General features: G+C 32.9%; 1 protein-coding gene across 1 annotated transcript in view; it reads right to left on the reverse strand.

Annotated features, from left to right (window-relative positions):
- The window catches only part of LOC126885216 (transmembrane protein 181), a 97,453-nt gene that overhangs the window by 32,456 nt on the left and 38,987 nt on the right, over positions 1-26,010 (reverse strand). Inside the window, exons 7-8 of the mRNA XM_050651670.1 lie at positions 7,992-8,072; positions 7,840-7,939 (exon numbers count right to left, since the gene is read on the reverse strand). Of these exons, the coding sequence (XP_050507627.1) occupies positions 7,840-7,939; positions 7,992-8,072 (181 nt within the window). The remainder of the gene's footprint in view (positions 1-7,839; positions 7,940-7,991; positions 8,073-26,010) is intronic.

Below are 26,010 nucleotides of genomic sequence, written 5' to 3' on the forward strand. Positions count from 1 at the left end.
ATAATCATATTGTAATTATACATTTGGATTAGGTTGAAATACTTACATTTATTTTCTCAAGAATGCGGTTTTTGGAGAGAAATCCCAAATTAGGTTCGATTTTTATTTTTAAATTATGATTTTTTGGCGTAGATTTATTTATCTAGTAGGTATGTAATGCTTTGATTTACATACTTAATTTGATTACCAACAAAAGTTCTACCAATCTTCATCTAATATATTGTTTTCTTACTGTTTTGTTATATTTTTATATTTTCTTCCACAAAATTTAAACTACATAATTTAATTTTCAAAACAACTGTCAAACAGTAAGACGTTCAGTTACCGTATATTTCCACATGATAAATAATGTGGGATTGGACGAGTGAGTCTACGCTTCGATTACGAATCAAAGCGCCACGAAATTCACGGGTTCAATTCCCGATGCAAGTTTTATTTTTTTATTTTTTTATGCATGTTATGATTGTAATATTTTTTGTTATATAATTTGTTAATTGTTGTTGTAATATTTGTTATATAATTTTTTTTTTAGAAAATGCGTATTTAAAATTTTTGCCAACAATTATTATCGTAAAGAAATCATTTTTTCTTTGTGGCATTTTTCAATGTGTTTGTGTGCGTTTTATTCTTTTATTTTTTTAAATTTTTGGTATTGTCTTAAAAATCAGATAATATGTAGTAGAAGTATAACTTCTTACGTGCGTACAAAGTACACACACATTCTTGTTTTTTAACTAATCATCCTAAGCCAGTCAAACTTTTACAATATATTAATAATACACAAGTAAATAAGAATCAATAAGATCAATGACTAAAAACACCGCTTACATTATTATGCTTCCAATTAGATTTATTCCTTTTTTTTTCAAAAAAATATATTGATTTTTTAACCGTAACTTTTTTATTTTTTATCTTAGAAAGTTTGGTAACAAAATAATTTTGTAGTTTTTTACAAGATCTATAAGCCTATTAATATTATATATTCTTAAAATCCTCAGTCACAAAAAGAGGTGACTTTGAAAGGGTTGGTGAAGGGCGTTTTAGCATATTATTACAAGTTATAATTGTCAATAGCTCACTCAATTTTTGCCGTAGAAAAAATTTTTGCAAATCAGGTTCTTTATAATTAAATAAGCTAAAATTTCATATATAATCATTTTTTCGCATCTCTGATGCTAATCTTGCTATTCTGAAGGAAAGGACATTTTTTCCAAACTACAAAAATTTGTTATTAGCTTTTAAGTTCCTTTTTTTTAAACTAATCATTCTAAGCCCGTCATACTTCTAGAACCAATTAATAATACATAAATAAAAAAGACCGAATAAGGTGAATGAATAATTATGATTAGAGTGGTGATTAGGGGGTTGTTTGCGATCACTTTTTCGCTGAAAAAAATAGGGACCGACATTCTTTTCATTGCAAGTCACTTAATTTTTAAGCTAGAGACTTTTTTTATTTGTGAAGATAGATATTTTTAAGTACTTTAAATTAGTTTGAACAAGTTGTCCTCGAAAAATGCAAAGGTTTCCCGTATTTTGACTTTGAAATTACAATATTTAGCATTTGACGAAGAAGAGCCAACATATAATAAAGTATAGCTCGACTACTATTGGTCTTAAAGAAAATTAAAAAAAAAACGGTTTTGTTTATTTTTTCCAAAGGTACATTTTTGTTAAGTAAAGTTGTTTTGATAAAACGAAAACTGTTCGAGTTATTAGCAGAAAACTTATTACAAACATTGATTTTTTCTATATAAAACTAACACTTTCGATAGCGAATAAATCGAAAACTATTAATTTTATCAAAAAAATGTATAGAACGTTTTTTGCTTAGAATGAATGTTTTTACCAACTTTTGCGACTAAAATATAATGAAAAATTTCCACCCTCGAGATGGGGTGGCAACCACCCCCATGGCAAAGGCGCCTTTCGGCATGATATAGATTTTGATCCTAGGACTATCCACAACTTATTCTCAAATTTTCCAGCAAATCGATCCATTCTGTAAAAATTGCGAGGTTTTGTCCTTTTTAAGCTTCATTACTTAAACTAATACTCTCTACCGTTCTTTAGTTCATTTTTTTATGCTCCTGTTTTATTCACGTGGTTAACAACAAACACATGTCATGATATATACATTTTCGTCTTAACTTTGAACATCATTATTGATTAATAAATTTCAATAAACAAGAAAAAATGAATAACAATATATCTAAAATACTAAGAGTCTCAGGTTCTTTGAGGGACTCCTGCGGATATTCCTTCTTCTTCTTCTTTTTGTGTAAACATGACACTGTGTGTGGTATCCACACACTCAAAAAGTATGTTACGTGACCAGTATCTACAATTATGCCGATTTACGTTTCCATTAGTTAAAAAAGAGGTCTCATCGCAAAACACAACATTACTTAAAAAATTTGGATCATTTTGATTGTAACATATTTCCATCATTATGTCTACAAACTCTTCACGTCTATCGAAATCATCATCTGACAACTCTTGAAAAAATTTTGGATTTTATAAAATAATGGAATTTATTTTCACGTAAAATTTTCATTATGAATGTTTGCGAAATCGTAGTACTCAAGTCTGGATCGTCTTTTAGGACAAACATCTAAAGGTTCGTTTTCAGTTGATGCAGTTTTTCTGGCCCTGATTTGGATAAATCTTTTACTGAATCGGTTTCGTTAAACAGTTGATCATGTTATGGGATTTTGGTTAGTATATAAAGAATTATTTAAACATATTACACGTTTCTTGTTAACTTCTATGTGTATCAACATATCGCACATCTGCTCAAAAGTGTCATAAGTCAAAAAAGCAAAGTTTCGAGAAAACGACATTTAAAGTTTGTCCTGCAACATTTTCGAGTTTAAGTTAAAAACTATTAAAATTAGAATAATAACTATCTTAGTCAGTTACAATGGTTTTTGAAGCTCTAAAAAATAGCGTATTAAAGATATTAACAATATTAAAAGAAAATTTAGTTGTGACACTATACAGATAAAATAACGAAAAATTTACGAAATATTATTTATCAAAAGTGACACTGGCAGTACAGAATATAATAACATTATTATTAACTGGTTAACAGACTTATACTTTTTAATGATATACTAGATGAACTTTAAATACAATTAACAACAATAAACACAAAATACTGCAAAAAGAAAGATAAATAAGTGATAAATGTGTCACTTTTCTTGAGAACATACGCAGATTGTTTTGAATAAAGTAATCACATATTATGTATTGTCTTATCTCGACAAACGACGCTTTATCCACATCTTAGATGGACAATTGCTGACACAAAAACTGAGGTGTTACTTTACAAAAAAGAGTTCCACAAGGCAATCTTAACGTTGGAAAATTTAATTTTCCAATTAAAAGCTGTGTTAAGTATCTTGGTACCTATCTAGACAGGAAATTGTCATGGAAAGATCACATTCATCATATTGTTAAAAAAATCAGAAAACTCAATAAATATTTTAAGAGCTTTCTGTAAAACAAATTGGGGAGCAGACCCAAACATTGCTTTGATGTTTTACCGTAACATGATCAGACCCATTCTCGAATATAGCTGTCATTTATTTGGATCAGCGACCAATACACTTCTAAATAAATTTGAAATTCAAAAAAATAAATGCTTAAGATTATGCCTAGGTTATTTAAAATCCACTCCAGTCCAAATAATGGAAAATGAAGCAGTGGAACCTCCATTGCATTTACGCCGCCAATTTCTCAGTGATAAATTTACAACTCGAATTCTGTCCAAAAAATGTAAATACCTTCAAGATCTACATGAGCTATTAGTTTTAGACCTCACTCATAGGTACTGGAGAACTAAAAAATCTATACCTTTGGCAGAAAGTTATCTAAGTACGGTAAAGTACAGTGAAGTTATGTATAAAAGCCAAATTCCGCCTTACTACAGTGCAATGACAAAAACATTATTTTTGCACGATTGATCATTTTTGACTGTTTACAGTGACAGATTTTACGTCAGTAGGTGACATTTACTAGCAACTCGACGGTAAGTAATCCAACTCGACGGTAAGTACTCCAACTCGACGGTAAGTAATTCACTTACCGTCGAGTTAAAAAATCTCTTAATTTTAATTTATTTTTGCAGAATTTCTACATATGGAATTTTATCGTCTGGTTTATTAACGACTGTAAAAGTACGCTGGATGTTCGTTTTTGTATTGGGTACTTTTACAATCATTAAACCATCGGTTTGTTGGATGTCATTAATAGTAATATTATATAATTCTTCTCTTCTGCAGGCACCAGATATTCCCAATATCATTGCGACCTACAAATTATGAAAAAATCTTCATTAGAGTATTTCTTTTACCTAAACTAGCTTATATTACCTTGTGAACTAGAAATTCTTCATCCGGTGCTTCCATCAGAAATTTTTCAAATTGCTCCCGTGTAAAAATGCTCGCTTTCTTAGGCCTATAGCCAACATTTTTTCTCTTCAAATACGCGATCAAAGTTGAAAACTTGGAAATATCAATGCCATCATAAAGAAAAACGGTGGATTTAATCATTGAATATTCTGCCCAGAGGCTTCCAGGAGCTTTCAACTGCATATTATGTCTTTGAACGAAATATGCCAATAGAGACTTTTCTTCGATTCTTAAATTCTTGCCTTCGCACCATTTTTTAAAACTTTGGTAGGTATGTTGATAACGGATTTTGGATTTTTCGGGAATAATTGCGGAACACCCTTCTTCCCAAGCCCGTTCAATTTCTTCAAATTCACTTTCGCTCATATTTTAATCTATAATAATCAAAATTGTACTTAAAATTATTGACAACTAAATAAAAACTCAATTCTCCATTGTTGTTATGCACCCTAGTTACTACCTAACAGCCAAAGTATCTATCTTGATAAAATGAATGAAACTAGTCAATATGACGAAAATGTTTAATTTTATAATTTATAATCGTATAAATCGTGCAAAAAACGTTATAAGCATGTCGAACGTTAAGGGTAACCGATCTCAGACATTAATTGGAGTCGTCGCTCCGCTCCTCCTCCAAACAATTGTCTTCGATCGGTATAAAACCCTTACCGTTCTCCATACTTAATATACTATTTCTAACAAGGTTAAAACATGTTATTTAAACTCACATTTACCGCCAAATATGTTTGATATACCTACTTATTAGAGAAAATTGAATTGAATATACTTAAAACTCTGTTTGAAATTATACAATTAGGAGTAAATGTAACAATTGCTCGGATTAAGGGTCATTCGGGAATAAAAGGCAATGAAATAGTTGACAATTTTGCTAAATCAGCTTATGTGATCGGAGAAAAAATAAACAAAAATTTAATTCCAGCTTCAGATATTGATACTTTTAGCAGACAAAAACTTAAAAATAATTGGCAATTGCATTATAGAGAATGTAATACTGGCTCAAATTTTGCTCATTGTAACCCTAGGATATTCTCAAAAAGATGGTTTTACACAGAATATAACAGACATTTTATAAAGACCATTAATCGGCTGAGAGCCAATCATGCTCTTACGCCATATTACATGCATAGAATCGGCTTGTCAGATACTCCCAATTGTACTTGTGGCAAAATCGGAGATCTAACACATGTCATATTAGAATGTCATTTAAACATAAATAACATAAACGACCTTTATAAGGAATTAAAAGATTTAAAATGTTTTTTCCCAATAAACCTTAATACTTTAATATTTACAAATGATATGGAAATTCTTCATCTCATTTATAAACATGTTAAATTATGTAAATACAAGTTGTAAACGTAATATAATAGGCATAATTTGTTAATGTGGTTTGAAAAAATTAAAAAAAAAATAATATATAAAAAAAAGAAAAAAAAAATAGAAACAAAAATAAAAAAAGAAGTAAAAAAGCGTTTCGCACAAATTAAAATATGTATTAAAAAAACAGTAAAATAATTAAAAAAAAAATAAAAAAAAGCTACACAATGTACCAATGTATCTATAAAAATAATATTGTAGAATGTACTTATGTTTATAAGAAATTTATGACTATGAATCTGCAATCAATCACAAACAAGTCTGGCTAATTGGCTCTGCCAAAGCCATCTTTCAAAAAAAAAATGGACAAATGCCTTGCACAAGTCGATATGTGACACTGTTTGTGTTCGGTGCGTCGTTGATTTTGGATACTCGTATAATGACACTAGTCTCATCTAACGATAAATAATTGACCCATCGACGTGACACTTTGTGAGATAGGAGTTTATAGTTTTATTAAACTGTTGGTGCAATAAAACCGATTTTAAAATTTGAGTTATGGACACTCTTTGAGCGGAGGTGCGATATGCTAATATCATTAAAATCTCAATTCATTCTTTTTCCTGTATACGACACATTGCGACTTTAATTAATAAAAATCATAACAATACTAATTTATTGAAACGCCCAAATTATTATTGTAACAATTATAGCCATATAAATATATAATTTTAGCAATAACTCCGACATTATGGCATTTTGAATGCCATATGAGGTGTCGTATGAAATCTTATAAGCCAAGGATAATATTAAACTTGTGAAATTTTATCTCTGACTTTCGGTTTTTTGACAATATGTATGAATGACAATAGTTGTCAAACAGAATAAATTAGAGCAGGTGGCAGAATACATATATCTAGGACAGGTAATAAAGCTCAACAGAGACAATCAAACAGAAAAAATAAATAGAACTAGATTAACATGGGCATCATTTGGTAAACTATCATAATATGTTCTAAAAAATAAAAATACCCTCAATATATGCAAACGAAAGTATTCAACCAGTGCATATTACCAGTTATCACATAATAAGGTTCACAAACATGGAGTTTTACAAAGAAGCATCGACAGGATATCCAAAACACAGCAATGGAAAGACAGATGCTGGGTATCAGTATTAAAGACAGGAAAAAAACTCATGGATCAGAGAAAAAACAAAGGTGAACGATGTATCAAGACAGGTTGCAAAACTTAAATGGAACTTCGCCGGCCACAGACTGAGGCAAAAATATGAAAGATAAGCGAATTCTACACTGGCGCCCATGGGAACAGAAAATAAAAAGAGGAAGACCTCAGATGAGATGGACGGACGACCTAAGAGAACGGCAGGAAAGGACTGGATGCAGATCGCCCAGAATAGAGACCAATGGAGATTAACAGGGGAGGCCTATGCCCAGGAATGGGCGTTTAAGGCTGATTAGATAGATTAGATAGAATGACAAATGAGGTCTAGAATGAGAGCTTATAAAGCTGGTAAGAAATTTGACCTCGGACCGGTTTTAGATTTGTAACCGGAAGCATTGTTTTAAAATCCGTGAAAAAGTGTAAGCGATATATTATTCAACGCGCCTTAGCAAGACCAGAACAAATATATACTTCCGGTTACACACCTGTCTGTCCGTCCGTCCGTCTGCCCGCTAATATAACTCCTCCGTTATTAAAACAGATAGAATGAAAAATGAGGTGTCGAATGAGAGCTTAACACCGAGAGATGGTATTAGAGGGGATACATTTTTCCTGAGATTTCCGGTTTTAGGGTTGCAACCGGAAGTACTGTTTTTATGTCACCGAAATGAGATAGAATCACCAGAAGTGCCAGAAATAAATTAATCCAGTTATTAATAAAGTGTGGTAGGAATCCTTGTATGTTCCCGACAATAATTGTGTCAAAATATTTCCAAGCTGAGTTTACCTACTATATCAGCGATTGAGTATCAAGACGACGTATTAATTATTTTAGAATGTTTTTAAATATTTGTTTTTCAACATTAATGCTAATATACTTTTTTGCAATATTAATACTTACTGTCATATGCCATCAGCATTGGTAACAAAATAGACATCCACTTCTGCTCAATGGACCAATCATACATGGGATACTTTCTTAAAGTATGTTGATACCAGCACTAAAAATTTAACAACTTAGAAACAAGTTTTTAAATTTAATAAAGATCTTACCGTAACTACGAAAGTGAATACCAAAAATATAAATCTGAACCATATCTCAATCTGAGTAAATCCTGGATTGTAAGTTTTAAACTGAAACAAAAAGGATATATTTTTAGGCAAACAGTCAAAATGTCTTGATGATTCCTTCGATACAAAACCATCTGATTTATACAGCGCAAATCTGAAGTTCACCCCAATTATTTTCTGAACCATCCTTTCTACAGTGGCAGACAAAAGTTCCCTCTCCCTCGTATCTTTTGAACGGTTAGGCTGGGCTCAGACAAGCTATAATTTACGGCGCTGCAAGAGCAGTCAAATGAAGCGGCAGTAGCTGCAGTAAAAAGCATGTAAATTAGAGCGTGTCGCGAGATGTAAATACAGTGTTTTGGTCGTTGTTGTGGCTAGATGAGCTACAAATTTGGACCCAGGTCCATGGTACATTCGTTTGCGACACGACATTTTACAGCTCAGTCTGGTCATCCACTGCACTCACCGTAGCGCTTCATTTTACTGCTCTTACGGCGCCGTAAATTGTCGCTTGTCTGGCCGTAGCATTATACATACTTATACAGTGGAACCTCGTTAACTCGGATTAATCGGGACCGCGGCCGATCCGGGTTATCGAACATCCGGGTTGGCCGGAGAAAATGGTAAAAAATTAATAAAATACGGTATACTTACAGATAGGAGTCCGGCACTGGCAGTGAAACGGAAAGTTCGAAGTAAAATCTCTCTGATTTAAAGTGTAAATTACGTAGGAAATACAAATCCGAAAATTTAAAAAACATCATCTCTTAGTTTGTGAGTGGTAAACGCCTTAGATTATGTGCATTAAAAGTCTATATGTAAGTAAGCAACAATTTTGATAATTTCAATTTCATATATAAATAAAAGCGCAAAAGAAGGTCTTTTTTCTTCCGCCAGATCGACCGGAGAGGGGACCTTATCGCTTGCGAAGTGTAAAAAATTTTTTAGATAAAAGTAATTAATTTGCAATTAATTTGTAGAAAAAAGTACCTAATTTACGAAGCGGCCAAGAAGAAGTTAGAACTATAGACAAACATTGCTAACCAGATACAGGGCCGGCTTAATAATTAATAATAATAAATTAACAAATTAATAAATAAACAAATCTGTTTTTCCATATTTTAGTATTTTGGCATTTCTTCTCTTCATTTAATTAGGTATTTTACTAGTACATGAAGAGGGGTAGGAACGAGCATAACGCGTCACAAGAAGAGCAGGAATTTCTCAGAGAAAGCAAATTAGTAGCCAGATCACCTCAACATAAAGAAAAGGTAAAACAGCCAGAATCCAGCATGGATGAAATCAAACAAATGCTGCGCGATCTTAAAAAATACTTACATGAGGACATGGCACAAATAAAGAGAGAAATTAAAAATGACATCAGGGAAATGAGAGAGGACATAAAGGACACCAAAAAAGAGCTGCAGAAGAACCGAGAGGAAATTAAAAGCATGGCGAAGGAAATCACCCAAATGAAGGAAGAATGGACGAGAGAAAAAGAAGAACTACATAACAAAATAAATGAAGTGGAGGACAGGATGGAAAGGATCAGGGCCGTGCCGTGCTATGATGCGGTGAGGCAGTCGCATCAGGCGGCGTCACAAGTGGGGCGGCATAATCAGTAAAATCAAAATACAAATTGAAGCATTCAGTAATTAAAAATATATATTGTTATATTTCTATTTGAGATGAAAATTAAAATTTGATAATTATAGACAAAATTCAATTTAATATAAAATATTTTCAATTTTCTCAACCACGGGCATATAAATTTAGAACAACCTGTATACAACAAATTGTTATATTTAATTTTAAGAAGTGATTAAATAAGACTCAAGTGAAATCGATAATAGGCCATTATCGTTGTTCGCGGAAGGATCGGTCATTAGCCGATGCTAAATAAGACTAAGTGGAAATAGAGAATAGGTCATTAAAATTTGTATATAGTAGAAAGTAATTTTAGAATGGGAATTAACTATTTTCTTTGAAATCCATTAAGCATATTTAGAAAGTTTAAAAATTGGTTTTGAGGAATACTGCGAATGAGAGTTGGTGGTGGAAGTTTGATTTGTGAATCTGGAAGGGATATTTAGAAATTAGGGGAATGAATGACAAATAGAGATCAGAATGTTTTGAGCTGTCGAGAAGTGAAGTCGAGTCGTAGACAGTAGTGTACGGAGAGTGAGAAAGCCGGTGTAGTTCCGTGAGTGTGGAGTATTTATCGTGGAACGAGAGGTAGGCCAGGTTGAGAGTAAAAGAACCTCCTTGGGCCAAGAGTTCCCGGTAGCTGATTGCAGTTTCGAAAAAGGTAGAACACAGCATCACGACAGAAGCAGGAAGCGAGAGCTATACGAGCTAGTTTCAGAGGAGAACATTACTGGAAGCCAGGACGAGGTTTTGATTGCAGCCAAGGATAGCAGGAAACGGGTCTTGTGTGAAGACATTCTCAGTTCACCAGAAAAAGGTCAGTCTCATTTGTTTGGACATGAATGTATGGGTTTTTCGTATTAAATACCACATTTAAAATTGAAGAAACATAATCAATAATATCAGAAAAGCTTCATCAAACTTAAATAGCATGGTTGCAAATAAATCATAATAGTTAAATGTTAATAAAAACTTTCAATTGGAAACCAAAAGGAAATAAGATTCCCATGTGTAAATGTTATGTTTAAGAATAATAAGATATAGCAAATATTAAGCAGTGATTGCCATTTAAATAAAATAAACAATAATTTGATTACAACTGTAACCCATATGTGTTATTATTTTACTCTTTTCTTTCCTATCCCGATTAGGAACCATTAAGAAATACTTAGAAGCCACGTATGTAAGTACTTAATTTTATAAAAAGCCCTGAGATTGAAAACATATTGATATATGATCTGGTAAATTAATTAGATTATTATTAAAGCATTGATTAAATTAAATGACATAAAATTATTATCTCATATCAATAATCAAGATCACATCAACTGTCGTCCAACGTGGAAAGCATTGTTAAGTATTTCTAGTGGCAAATTTGAAGGATAGAAAGAGTAAAGCCGGTATTTGAAAATTTATATGCCTGTGGTAAAAAGTGAGATACTTACATTTGATAACATAAAATTTTAGATCTCTTTAGGTACAAATTTTACATAACTGATTTAATATTTTATTTTTACGATATTTACATTTGATATATTTATTGACAATTTATAATATTTGGGTGAGAAAAAGTCGTCTTGGTAACATACTAGTAAAATTTCATATTTGGCGGGGACAGTACTTCTTGAAAACAAATGTCTGTGACAAGAAGCCAAAGCAAAGACAACAAAAAACAAAAAGAACATTCAGACCAAGAAGATATTTTAGACACGACAATCATGGCATCAGAAAATCAGGAATTATCAGGAATAGATAAACTATTACAACTGATGCAACTCCAGTCACAAAAACTGGATGACAATCAAAGAGAAACACAACAAAAAATGGATGAAAATCAACGTGAAACGAAACAAGCCATGGAAGAAACATCAAAGAAAATGGATAAAGTGGATCAAAAAATGGATGAAACACAACAAAAAATGGATGAAACACAACAAAAAATAGATGAAACACAACAAAAATTGGATCAAAAAATGGATGAAACACAACAGAAAATGGATGAAACAAAAAGAATAATGCAAGAAAATCTGAAGGAAACAAAACAAGCCATAGAAGAGAACAACAAGAAAATGAAGGAACGCATAGAAAAGTATGAAATGAAAATTAAGGATCACATGAAAGAACAAGAAATGAAAATTCAAAATAAAATAAAGGAGATAACGAATTGCCAGAAAAAAGAAATGGAAAGTTTGGAAAACAAGTTGCAAAACGCTATTCAAGCAGACATAGAAGAAGTGGAAAGAAAGATTGCGGAAATCAATACTCAACAAAATGTCGGAGAAAGAAGAGAAATGGTTATACATAGCACAGATGACGTGAAGATAAGGTTTGGCGGGGACGTAAGAAGATTACACCCAGTGCCGTTCATAAATAGCCTGAAAAAGAAAATACAGCACATCGGAAATTTCGAAACAGCAAAAGAAACTATCAGAAACCATCTCAAATATGAAGCAAGCCTATGGTTCGATAGCAAAGAAGAAGAATTTGACAGTTGGCAACAATTTGAACAAAAGTTTTTGAATTATTTCTGGGGAAAAGTCCAACAATTGGAAATTAACAAGGAATTGCAAAATGGGAAATACAATGATAGGATGGGTATATCAGAAAGGACATATGCTTTGCAAATTTACAATAATGCAAAACATTTACAATATAATTACTCATCGGAACAATTAGTCGAACTGATTGCAAGACATTTCGAGGAAACGCTGGAAGACCATATCACATTGCAAAACTACAAAGACATAGATAGTTTATGCCAATTCCTACAAATAAGAGAATCACGTTTAAGAGAAAGAAAATCAAGAAGGTCGCGAGAAGATTACAGGCTCCGAGAAACACAGGATTACAGAGATAGAAATCAAAATAGGAGGGACTATACAAGACGAGAATTTAATCCCAGAAGGGAAAACGAAAATAGAGACAACGGAAGAGGAAATTATGAACAAAGAAATAGGCAATGGAATGAGGACAGAAATCGCGAATACCAGAATAGAAACACCACACTCGCAAATCAAGAAAACAGAAATAATGGTAGACAAAATGAACAGGGATATCGAGAAAACCGAAACAGATCCGACAGACCAAGAGAAAATAGAAGAGAAGTAAATAATACCCAGACAGATGAATATGACGGAGAGAGACATTATGACGAAAAGATAAACTACGATGAGCAACCGGCGTTTTTTCACGACGGCGCTCACTAAAAACCAAAAATCAAACAGGAATCTTTTGTCACCCCAAGGAGTTTATTAAATTGGCAGGAAACAACGAAAAGAAAAATGGAGTTAATTTAAAATTTGTGGATGGATTTATCAACGAGAAACCAATTAAAATTATGATAGACACTGGATCTGAAATAACATTGGTCAACAGAAAACTAATAGAAGAAGTTAACTTAACAAATTTAATTTACAAAATACCTAGGGTAAATTTAGTGGGCGCAAACAAACGGACATTGGCAACTATAAATGAAGGCATACGAGTAATGGTACGACTGGGTAAGAATATGTATGCACTACAATATGTAATAATGCCAAACATGTCACATGACATGATAGTAGGAGTTGACGAATTGGCAGAAAAACATGTAGTGATAGATTTTAAAAATAATACGATGAAACTAACAGAAGAAAAAGAAAAAGAACAGGACAAGGAACATGAGAAACAAAATACGAACGAATCAGGTAAAGAACAAACAGTGGAAATGAATTTGGCAGCGAAGCAAGGACAAAGAAAAAAAAGGAGAAAAGGTCAGAAAAAGATAAAAGAAAATGAAACCTGTGGCTCCTCAAAAGAAGAGTTGAGCCCAGAAGAAGAAAATTTGGGAGTATCAGAAACAAAGGAAACCTGGGATTCCTCAAAAGAAGAGACGAGCTCAGGAGAAGAAGAAATAAAGCAAAAAAATGAAAGTGAAAAGAATATGATTGAAACAGTCGTATTTTAAGAGGAGGTATATGCAAACGAGGATGCAGAATGCACGGTAAACATGTGTGAAGAATCTGAGAAAAAAGACAGAAAATTGATATGTGGAGAAGGGAAAGAAAAGGAATTGCGGTTGATGTTAAGAAACTATGAAAATTTGATCAATGAGGAAAACAGAGTGGCGAAAAAGTACGAACATTCATTTGAGGTGAAAAACTTGGGAAATCTTCGATCAAAGACTTACCCGATTCCATACAAGTATCGACAAGAGGTGAAAGAAGAAATAAATAAAATGTTGGAAGATCAAATCATCGAAAGATGTGATTCACCGTATGTTAACCCGATTGTGATAGTAAAGAAAAGCAATGGAGAATTGAGATTATGTTTAGATGCCAGGAATATCAACCAGCACACTGTATCACAATATGAATCACCTCTAAACATCGAGGCCATTTTTGGAAGAATCACCGGGTCACACATATTTTCGAAAATTGACTTAAAACACAGTTTTTGGTTGATACCGTTAGCTGAAAAGTGTAGAAACTACACCGCTTTTTCTATTGATGGTATTGTCTACCGGTTTAAGGTAGTGCCATTTGGATTGCAGAGTGCTTGTGCTGCACTCGTCCGAGCTCTACATACCATTTTGAATCGCCATGAAGATTTCATAGTTCATTATATCGATGATTTATTAATTTTTTCACAAGATACTCAGAGTCATCTGGAACACATAGAAATAATTCTGAAAGAATTGGACACAGCGGGATTGAAATTAAACATTGAAAAATGTCAATTTTTTCAAAAAGAAGTCATTTATTTGGGTTTTCAATTGGACACCAAAACAGTAAGATTAGCCGAAGACAGAGTCAAGCTCATAGATGAATACCCAAGACCAACGAATTTGAAAACATTGAGAGGTTTTCTTGGCACGATAAATTATTTTAAAAAGCTGATTCCCGATTTGAGCCAAAAGGAAATCCCTCTGATAAAATTGCTTAAAAAAGGAATAAAATGGAATTGGAAAGAAGAACAGGAGGAAGCTTTCGAAACATTAAAACGAGAATTCGCAAAAGGAACGAAAATATACCACCCCATTTACAATTTACCTTTTATACTCCGAACTGATGCGTCCATACAAAAATTTGCAGGAGTTCTGTCTCAAATACAAAACGACCAAGAAGTACCGATATGTTTTATATCTCGAGTGACTAAAACACATGAGAGAAAATATAGTGTTACAGAATTGGAGTTTGCCAGTGTACTATATTGCGTAAACAAATTGAGATTTTACTTATTGGGAGCAAAATTCACAATCGAAACAGACCATGCAGCTTTAGTACATATCATGAAGAATAGATTAGTAAATAATAGAATACATAGAGGCATTCTGTTATTACAGGAGTATGATTTTGAGTTCCGATATATAAAAGGAAAAGACAACATAATAGCCGACGCTCTAACACGGGATGAGGACACCGGAAAAAAGGAAACAATTACTCTACAGGTGGGACTAAATAGATTAATACAAGAAGAAGGGATATATTCGTTAAATGAGATAAGGACAAACCAGGAAGACCTAGAGGAAAGAGAGAAAAGAAGAGCGGAAGTAGAAAATAACATATATTTTAAGAGAATAGACGGAAAGGAACTATATTTAGTGACACAGACATTGGCCGAAAAGATAATAAAGAAATTACATGAGGACAATGGGCATATCGGTAGCAGAAAAGTTTGGCTCGTTTTTAGGGAAAATTACATAAGCCGACAGGATTACCGCATTGCAAAGGAAATTACCCAGAAGTGCGATGTATGTCAAAAATATAAGAGTCGGAATTTCAAAAACGAAAATGTTGCCAAAAATATTGAAGCCCGAAACAAACTAGACATTGTAGCAATAGATATGTTAAGCGATCTAATTATGACCACTAAAAGGAACAAACATATTCTGGTAATGGTGGATGTGTTTTCAAAATACGTAAAATTATATAGTTGCCGCACCACAAAGGGGGAAGAAATATTAAGAAAAATCGACAATTTTATAGCCATAGTAGGAACACCAAAAAAAGATTCTACTGGACAATGCAACGTATTTCCGAAATGATCGTTTCAAGGGACAACTTCGAGAACGAGGAATAGAGACAAATTTTGTCAGCATCAGGCATCCACAGAGTAATCCTTCGGAACGATTCATACAGGAAGTGACGAAATTTCTTCGCATTGCAACAGATGGTCAACATCGCCACTGGGACAGGAAAATGGCGGAAATAGAAAGGTATCTAAATACAATTCCGAGCACAGTAACAAAAGAGACCCCAGAATACATCATGAAGGGTGTACTGCCGATAAGGCCATGGGAAGACCAAGAGCCAAAAGAATATCAACAGGTGATTGAAACCGTACAGAGAAGATTACGGCGAAGCAACGAAAAATATATCCAAAGACAGGAACAAAATAGAAAAAGAAGACCAGTGACTTTCCAAAAGGGTGAAAAAGTACTCGTGAGGGCATTACGAGTATCAAATCTTCTTGGGGGCATTTGCGCAAAGTTGATGCCTGTTTTCGAAGGCCCGTATATCGTGAATAATGAAAATGGGATAAATAGTTATGAGTTGAGGCACAGGAACTCGGAAAAAATCCGAGGAATTTATAATATTCACGATGTATACAAATATCACGAATAAAAGACAGAATTACATGAAGTAGATAGTAAGTTAGGATATAAGACGTAGATTAAAGTAAGGAAATATACAGGGAGTTGGTTTTGCCTCGAGAAAATTTATTTAAAAATGCAGATAAATTTTATCGAATACAAGGCGGGGATTTGTTATATTTCTATTTGAGATGAAAATTAAAATTTGATAATTATAGACAAAATTCAATTTAATATAAAATATTTTCAATTTTCTCAACCACGGGCATATAAATTTAGAACAACCTGTATACAACAAATTGTTATATTTAATTTTAAGAAGTGATTAAATAAGACTCAAGTGAAATCGATAATAGGCCATTATCGTTGTTCGCGGAAGGATCGGTCATTAGCCGATGCTAAATAAGACTAAGTGGAAATAGAGAATAGGTCATTAAAATTTGTATATAGTAGAAAGTAATTTTAGAATGGGAATTAACTATTTTCTTTGAAATCCATTAAGCATATTTAGAAAGTTTAAAAATTGGTTTTGAGGAGTACTGCGAATGAGAGTTGGTGGTGGAAGTTTGATTTGTGAATCTGGAAGGGATATTTAGAAAGTAGGGGAATGAATGACAAATAGAGATCAGAATGTTTTGAGCTGTCGAGAAGTGAAGTCGAGTCGTAGACGGTAGTGTACGGAGAGTGAGAAAGCCGGTGTAGTTCCGTGAGTGTGGAGTATTTATCGTGGAACGAGAGGTAGGCCAGGTTGAGAGTAAAAGAACCTCCTTGGGCCAAGAGTTCCCGGTAGCTGATTGCAGTTTCGAAAAAGGTAGAACACAGCATCACGACAGAAGCAGGAAGCGAGAGCTATACGAGCTAGTTTCAGAGGAGAACATTACTGGAAGCCAAGACGAGGTTTTGATTGCAGCCAAGGATAGCAGGAAACGGGTCTTGTGTGAAGACATTCTCAGTTCACCAGAAAAAGGTCAGTCTCATTTGTTTGGACATGAATGTATGGGTTTTTCGTATTAAATACCACATTTAAAATTGAAGAAACATAATCAATAATATCAGAAAAGCTTCATCAAACTTAAATAGCATGGTTGCAAATAAATCATAATAGTTAAATGTTAATAAAAACTTTCAATTGGAAACCAAAAGGAAATAAGATTCCCATGTGTAAATGTGATGTTTAAGAATAATAAGATATAGCAAATATTAAGCAGTGATTGCCATTTAAATAAAATAAACAATAATTTGATTACAATTGTAACCCATATGTGTTATTATTTTACTCTTTTCTTTCCTATCCCCATTAGGAACCATTAAGAAATACTTAGAAGCCACGTATGTAAGTACTTAATTTTATAAAAAGCCCTGAGATTGAAAACATATTGATATATGATCTGGTAAATTAATTAGATTATTATTAAAGCATTGATTAAATTAAATGACATATAAAATTATTATCTCATATATAGGATCAAGTGTCAACGGAAATTATAAATACTATATAAGTACATACAACGCTTATCTTTTTCTATAAGTTCTTTGTTATTCCAACATTGAGGTATACGATTTATAAATTTATGTTTTTACAGCAATGTTTTGTCTAAGCGAAAAAATGAAAAGTTACAGACAATTACTGCAAACGCAATTGCAGAAAACTTGATATAAGTTGATAAAATATCTTGATATAAGTTGATTACGAAAAGTCTGTGGATGAGCTCTTAACAGTAGAAGATAAATTTAAAATAAATTTTTCATCTATATTTTACACGAACTAAAAAATTTAGAACTCATTTCAATATTAATAGTCTATAATAGTCTATATATAGTCTAACTATAATAGTCCTCACTAGCTGCTACTTTAGACTAGGTACACCTATCTGATTGACGAGTTTGCCAAAATTAAAGTCAGAAAGGTAAAATTGTAATTTTTGTAAATGTTGTTTAATGTTAATATTTTGAAATTAAAAATCGCACTAAATTTTCTTTTTTTTTTTCAACCCTGTAACTTATTAAAATAAACAGAAGTTTTCAGGTTCTTTTGGGCCTCGGTAATAACATAATCTTTCATTGTGCTTTTAAAATTTTCAAAAATACTTATTTGTTTTCTCAGGATTCGAAAAAATGAATGCATTTAAAAAGCATTGCAGGCGAAATTTTGCGCCTACCCACTCAAGGGGCGGCATTTCGAAGACTTGCATCATATTGAAAAGATGTACCGCACGGCCCTGGAAAGGATGGAAAAACAAAAAATTCGAAACAACCTAACAATAACTGGACTTACAACGAATACCGTTAATGAAGATACACTCAAAGAAGCTTTGGAAAAAATGTTTCAGACGGAACTCCTTTTGAAAACAAAGATACGTAGAGCTCAGAAGATAGGACAAGATAGATGCATAGTCGAAATGGTAGATAGGAATGACAAAATAAAGATACTCCAAGGAAAAGCAAAGCTAAAGGGGAAAGACATTTTCATGGACTCGGAACTTACAAGAAATGAACAAAAAATCCAGAAAAATAAAAGAGATATAGCCAGAGAAGAAAAGAAAAAAGGTGCTATCGTAAAAGTGGGTTATCAGAAATTAGAAGTGAACGGGAAGAAAATGAAGTGGGATCATAGGTCCCAGAAACTCACAGAGGCAAACAAGTTAAAAAACTAAAGGCCGAAACGAAACCCCGAACTATGATGACGATTAGGCAAAGAAATTGGAAAAACGAGGAAGAAAATGAATTATCAGATAGAATGCAAAAATCATACAAAAATAAAACAGATTATTGGCAAAATGAAGAGGACAATCAGGAAACAGAAGAAGAAACGGACTCTCGGGTGCAGAGAGCTGATTACTCACTCACCTTAAACTCTAAAATCAATGATAAAAAATAAACAAATATTGAAATCAATAGATCATAATTACGACACTAGAAGAAAACTTCATTACTATGTAAAAATTATTAGTAATTTTAAATCAATTGGTAAACATAATTTCACATACTATATTCCTAAAATATTTAATTATTTACCCGAAATTTATAAAATATATTTGAGAAAAATAAACTCATTCAACATGATTAAATCCATTTTTAAAAAATTTATTAAGAACACTGGAACTGAATTTTTGAATGCGATCTTTAATTAAATTTATAATATAACTACTAATATATAATATATTTGTTATGCATTATGAGCTGTTAAGCGTTATGTATTGTTAATTTTTAATATTTGTTATGCGTTTTTGTATTGTTAATGTTTAATATTTGAATAATGTAATCCCTGAGCACAACCTCTGGTTCTTCAGGGAATTTCTTCTTTTGGTTTATTTACTATTTATTTATATGTGAAAATATTTAACTTAAAATTAATTTGTAATTATGTTAGTATTGAATTATTCTATTATAATATTGTTATATATGAGAGCATAATGAGAAGTAAATAAACATTATTATTATTATTATAATGAAACTGAAGCGAAGCAAAACAAACCCAATAATACCTTTTATCTCAAAAAACGTTACAGAATCGGAGCTTGGAACGTCAGGACCATGTATGAAGCGTCAAAACTAGCGCAAGTAGTAAAAGAAATGGAAGAATTAAGGATACACATTATGGGGCTATCTGAAATAAGATGGCCTGGGCAAGAAGAGACAACAATATCAAACGGAGGAGTGCTGTTACACTCAGGAAACGATATAAAAGAAGACAGGAGGAATGGAGTTGGGATCCTTCCAAGTAAAGAGGCAAAAAGAGGGCTAATAAAATGGCATCCTATATCAGACAGACTAATAGTAGCACAATTCAATTCTCAAATAAGAAAGATAACCATTATTCAATGTTACGCACCGACAGAGGTAAGCGCAGAAGATGAGAAAGAAAATTTCTACCAACAATTAACAGATACTATCGGAAAGGTGAACAAAGGAGATATACTAGTAGTCATGGGAGATCTGAAAGCGAAAGTTGGCAAAGACAACAAGGGAGTGGAAACATGTATGGGAACACATGGACTAGGGAATAGAAACAACAATGGAGAGAAACTCATAGAACTTAGCCTAGAAAACAATCTTGTCATTGGAGGAACGATTTTCCCACACAAAGACTGCCACAAAATAACCTGGATATCACCAGATAATAAAACGCAAAATCAAATAGACCACATTTTGATTAATAAAAAATGGAGAAGTAGCCTTCTAGATGTACGAAATAAAAGATCAGCAGATGTAGGAAGTGATGACCACCTACTAATAGCAGAAATAAAAGTAAAAATTAAGGCAAAATGCGGGAGTAAACAATATGACAAACGAAGAAGATACAATATACAACGACTGAAAGACAGTGAAACCCAAAAAATGTGGAGTAACAAAATAAAGTTGAACACAGAAACTGTAAACAACACACAGACAAATATAGCAAACAAATGGGAGATGATCAAAGAGGCTGTACACCAAACCGCACAAGAAGTGTTGGGCTACAACGAAGAAAAGAAATCAGAGTGGCTAAGTGATAACACATGGCAACTGATAAAAAAGAGGACAGACTTAAAAGCCGAACTAAATAGAATACAAAAATTAGAAGATAGAATCAGAATAACCCAAAAGTATGCAGATACAAATAAACAAGTAAAAAAGAGCGCTAGAAATGACAAAAGAAAATGGACAGAGAAGATGGCGCGCTTAGCAGAAGAGGCAGCCGAAACAAATAATCAGAGAGAGCTATATAGAACCACTAAACGTCTTGCAAATAAGAACTTCAACAGTGACAAACCACTAAAAGACAAACAAGGACAACTGCTTACAACAACTGAAGAGCAAACACGAAGGTGGCATGAGTATATAATGGCATGAGTATATAATGCTAATATAGCGAACTAATGACAGAAGAAGAAAATGAGCCGCCGTTTCAAGAGAGTAACGACGTAGAGCCAAATGAAAATTATCTAAAGATAAACGAGGAAATTCCAACGAAAAAAGAAATAGCTGAAGCAATTCGGCACCTGAGGAACAACAAAGCAGCGGGAATGGACGATATCCCAGCAGAACTGTGGAAAGCGGACACTGAGAGAACCGTGGACCTAATGGCTCCATTATTAGCAGATGTATGGACTGAAGAAATCCTACCTAAGGAATGGAATAATGGAATTATAGTCAAGCTTCCAAAAAAAGGGGACGTATAGCTATGCGAAAACTGGAGAGGCATAACGCTGTTATGTTCCATACATAAAATATTAGCATTTATTGTTCATCAAAGAATCAACAATATAATAGACAAAACTCTCAGAAAAGAACAAGCGGGTTTCAGAAGGGGAAGATCCTGTATAGACCAAATTTCGACGGCAAGAATCATCATAGACGAAACTATAGAGAAGAACGCAGCCTTGATAATGGCCTTTATAGACTTTGCTAAAGCCTTCGACAGCATAAAACATACAGCCCTGTGGAAAATCTTAAGACTAAATAGATTACCTCCAAAGATCATTGGAATAATCAAAATGATGTATCAGCAAACAACATGTCAGGTGGGCAAATGACAGATAAAATACCAATTGAAGTAGGTTTAAAACAAGGTTTCATACTGTCACCTTTGCTCTTCAATATATGTCTTAATCATATACTGGAAAAACAATTGAAAGAAAAAATGGGATCCCTTGGAACTACCTTTAGAACAAGAAACTAGCAGATATGGAATACGCAGATGATATTTGTTTCGTAGCGAACACAATAGATGATATGAAGAGCATGTTAAGGAAGCTAGAGGTGAAATCGGCAGAAGTGGGTCTTAAAATCAACACGAACAAGACAGTAGAGATGTGAATAGGAGTAACTAACTGTGACAAACTATACATCAACCAACAAGAAATAAAACAGGTTCAAGAATTTTGCTACCTAGGCAGTATAATCAGTGCAAAAGGTGGAGCTCAAGCAGATATTAAACAGAGAATACGAAAAGCACAACAAGCCTTTGGAACCCTCGCAAATATATGGAGATCAACACAGATCAGCCAAAATACTAAAATAAGGCTATTTAATAGTAACGTGAAAACTGTGCTACTTTATGGGAGTGAACCATGGGCAATAACTGACGGAAATGTAAATAAAATCCAAATAGATGTCTACGTAAAATTCTAAAGGTATACTGGCCCAATATCATAACCAATGTAGCACCATGGAAAAAAACCAAACAAGAACCCATCAGAACAACAATAAAGAGGAAAAGATGGAACTGGCTGGGACACACACTGAGGAAAGAAAATGCAGACATAAAAAAACAGGCACTCAAATGGAATGCAGTAGGACGAAGAAGCAGAGGACGCCCGACCAAAACATGGAGGAGTACCGTTGAAGAAGACCACAAAAGTATGAAGAAAACCTGGGGAGAAATAGCAACCATGGCCAGAAATAGAGGAGAATGGAGAAGCTTCGTGGATGCCCTATGCTCCTTCACGGAGTAACAGGATTGGATATTTATATATACTTACAGATAAACTCCGTTATAATTGAAATAACATGAAATATATATGCACAGTACACATCTAAATTACGTATCAATTACGCCTTTATCAATTCTAGCTAATGCTTCTAGTTTCTTTTCCATTATCACTACAAAATTTTCACGTTGTGTTGCCATTACGTAGACAAAAAAACGCAAACAAAAAATCTGAATAGATTTACGAATTATTACAGAACGGAAGCGAACAATACGACTGTACTACACACAATACGGTCTCAATCGCAACGATGTTATGTTGTTTAATAACAGTGAAGACTAAGACCATTGTTTAAAAAGAATTTTTTAATAGACTTTTAGTTTTTTTTAAACAATGCTAAGACAGTTTGAAATAAATAAAGGGCAGGTGCCTGTTGTTTCCGATAACACAACAATGAACGTCGTGTGCCATGAGTCATTTTTACTATCGTATATTGTAGTTTAAATTACACAAATACCCATTATCTTTCAAATATTATATTACATACATTTTTATTGTTGAAATGTTTGATAAAATCAGTCCGGGTTAGCCGGACTTCCGGGTTATCGGGGGCCGACTTATCGGTGTTCCACTGTAATAGTAAAATTTAGAGCGAGGAAATAAACGGACGTAGGCTTCTCAACTAGTCAAAACAGGTGACGTATTAGTCATAGATGACGTTGTAGAGGCGCTGTAACCGATAATTTTAAATGGGACCCGATGACAAGTAATATCTCGTTTGAAAAGTATATTAATTTTGTTTGGGTATAAGATGATTTTGATGAAAAATTAAATAAATATTGAAATTGTAGTTTCATATTTAATTAATAAAGATTTAACAACCAGTTCTCATATTAAGTGTTCAAAATGTGCTCCATCTACTTCCTGACAATAATGTATCCTACTGCTAAATTGCCTAACATTCTTCAACAATTCGTTGTTTCAAAATGTCAATAGTCTGGCTATAGCGTGAGATCCAGTTACCAAGCTGGCCATTCTATCGAGCCTCGTCGTCCAATTCATCTACTACGATATAGTCCAGAGAAATAAGGTTTTTGTTGGGACACTTGAGCAGCCAGGTTGCAAATGAGTTTTTTGGGTACTATATACCTATTACATTATAAATACAAAAATGCCCGTCACAGTTCGGACGAGAATTTTAGTTATTAACAGATAAGGGTCAAAAATAGCAGTTTTTTCGTTTAAATCGCTACAGGTAAAAATAGGGTGATTAAATATCTTATTTAGAGTATTTTTCTTTTAGTAGATGAGCAAAGGTGTAAAATCGCAGTTTTTGAATTTTGGTCCGATCATTTGTGGCTTTGCGAATTGCAAATAAAAACTAAAATTTTGAAAAAAAAAATTGCTATAACTTTTGCGAAAATGGACTTAAGACTTTGATATTGCACGAAAAGTTGAGTCAACCAGTACATATAATGCCCTAAAAATTTCAAGATTATTCGGCGATTAGTTTAAATTTTATTCAATTTGTTTATACCAAAGAGCTTTTTTGCAATGTTATTGTTCAGAAAATAATAACGATACAGCAATTCTGTGAAAACCTCTTGAAATAAGAATACATATATTTTCAAAATGTTTTAAAAAATCAATAAAAAGTCATTTGTATCATTCCGAAAACATTTTACTGAAGTAGAGTCATTTTTGGCTACAAAACAATTTGAATAGCTTTTTTAATATTGACTGTAGAGTAAATCTACTCTGGAATTTCAAAAGCTACTATTTTTACACGAATTTAAAAAAAAAACTTTTTGCGTAGGTTAATTAGGGTCAAAGTTAGCCATTTTTGTTATTTAATCCACAGTTACTTCTGTGTACATAAAATTCTCCTGTAACAGTGCTAGTTACCATACTCCTCCGAAACGGTTTGACCGATTTTTATGAAATTTTACACATATATCCTGTAGGACTAAGAATAGATTTTAACCTATTTTTCATACCCATAAGTTGTAAGGGAGGTTGCACCCCTGAGATTTTTTTTTATTTTTTTTTTTGGACAAAATTGTCTATCTTAATTTTTTATTATGTAGCATTAAAAATACATACAACCCTTAATATTCACTCTTCTATCCCCAACCACTATTTTTCAATAGCAATTTATATATTTACATCTATAAAATTCTCCTGTCGCAGTGTTAGTTGCCTTACTCCTCCGAGACTGCTTGACTGATTTTTATGAAATTAGATATGTATATTCGGTAGGTCTTAGAATCGGTCGTAATCGATTTTTCATATCCCTGAGTGATAAGGGGGGTTCCCCCTAACATTTTGTAATGATTGGTAGGGGTATGTATACATTTCTTACTCTAAAGGATTATGAGTACATGCAAATTAAAAAAATTATGATCAAAATCCATCAACAACATCCGGAGATATTAATCGCAGCATACGTTTGAAGAATCAATTGAATTTTTTGAGCGTACGGATTTTAATATTTCCCCTTCACTGACCACGAATAGATTTCTATCTAAAGCTTTGTTAACCACTCTGTTGAAGTTCAAAGTTTACTCAAACTTGTACACATAAACTATGTAGCTTTAACTATTATTACCTTATGTGGTTTCCACAGAATTGCTATATCATTATAACTTTCTGAACAATAACATTTCAAAATAAAGCTCTTTGGGATAAACAAATTGAATAAAATTTAAGCTAACGGAGGAATCATCTTAAAAATTTTTGTGCATTATATGGACTGTTTTACTCAACTTTTAACACAATTTGAAAGTCTTAAGGTCATTTTCGCAAAAGTTATAGCAAATTTTTTATTTTCGAAATTTTAGTTTTATTTTGAAGTTTCCGAAGCAACAAATAATCGGACCAAAATTCAAAAACTGCCGTTTTACCTGTGGCGATTTAAATGAAAAAACTGCCATTTTTGACACTTATTTGTTAATAACTAAAATTCTCGTCCGAACTGTGACGGGCTTTTTTTGTATTTATAATATATTAGGTATACAGGGTGAGGCAGATAAAGGACCTATTAGAAATATCTCGAGAACTCAAGGTAAGAAAATTATGAAAATCGGAATACAGGGGTTTTGAGGTGTGGACTATGTAATGAAAATAGTTTGGTCTCTTTGCTGCTTCCGGTTATACCGGAAGTTGGTTGTAACTTCGTTTTTTAAATAGGACGCCCTCTATATTTTTACATTTTTGGATTCTCCTTGATTTCTTTTTTCTTAAAATATAAGTTTTTGTAATATTATACAGGGTAAGTTAAAAGATAATTACGGTTTTTTATTAATTTCGTAGCAAAATTCACACCCTGTAGAATTGTAGTAGTTTGACATAATAAACTCTGTTTATG

The sequence above is a fragment of the Diabrotica virgifera genome, chromosome 5, assembly GCF_917563875.1.
Source record: "Diabrotica virgifera virgifera chromosome 5, PGI_DIABVI_V3a".
NCBI lineage: Eukaryota > Metazoa > Arthropoda > Insecta > Coleoptera > Chrysomelidae > Diabrotica > Diabrotica virgifera.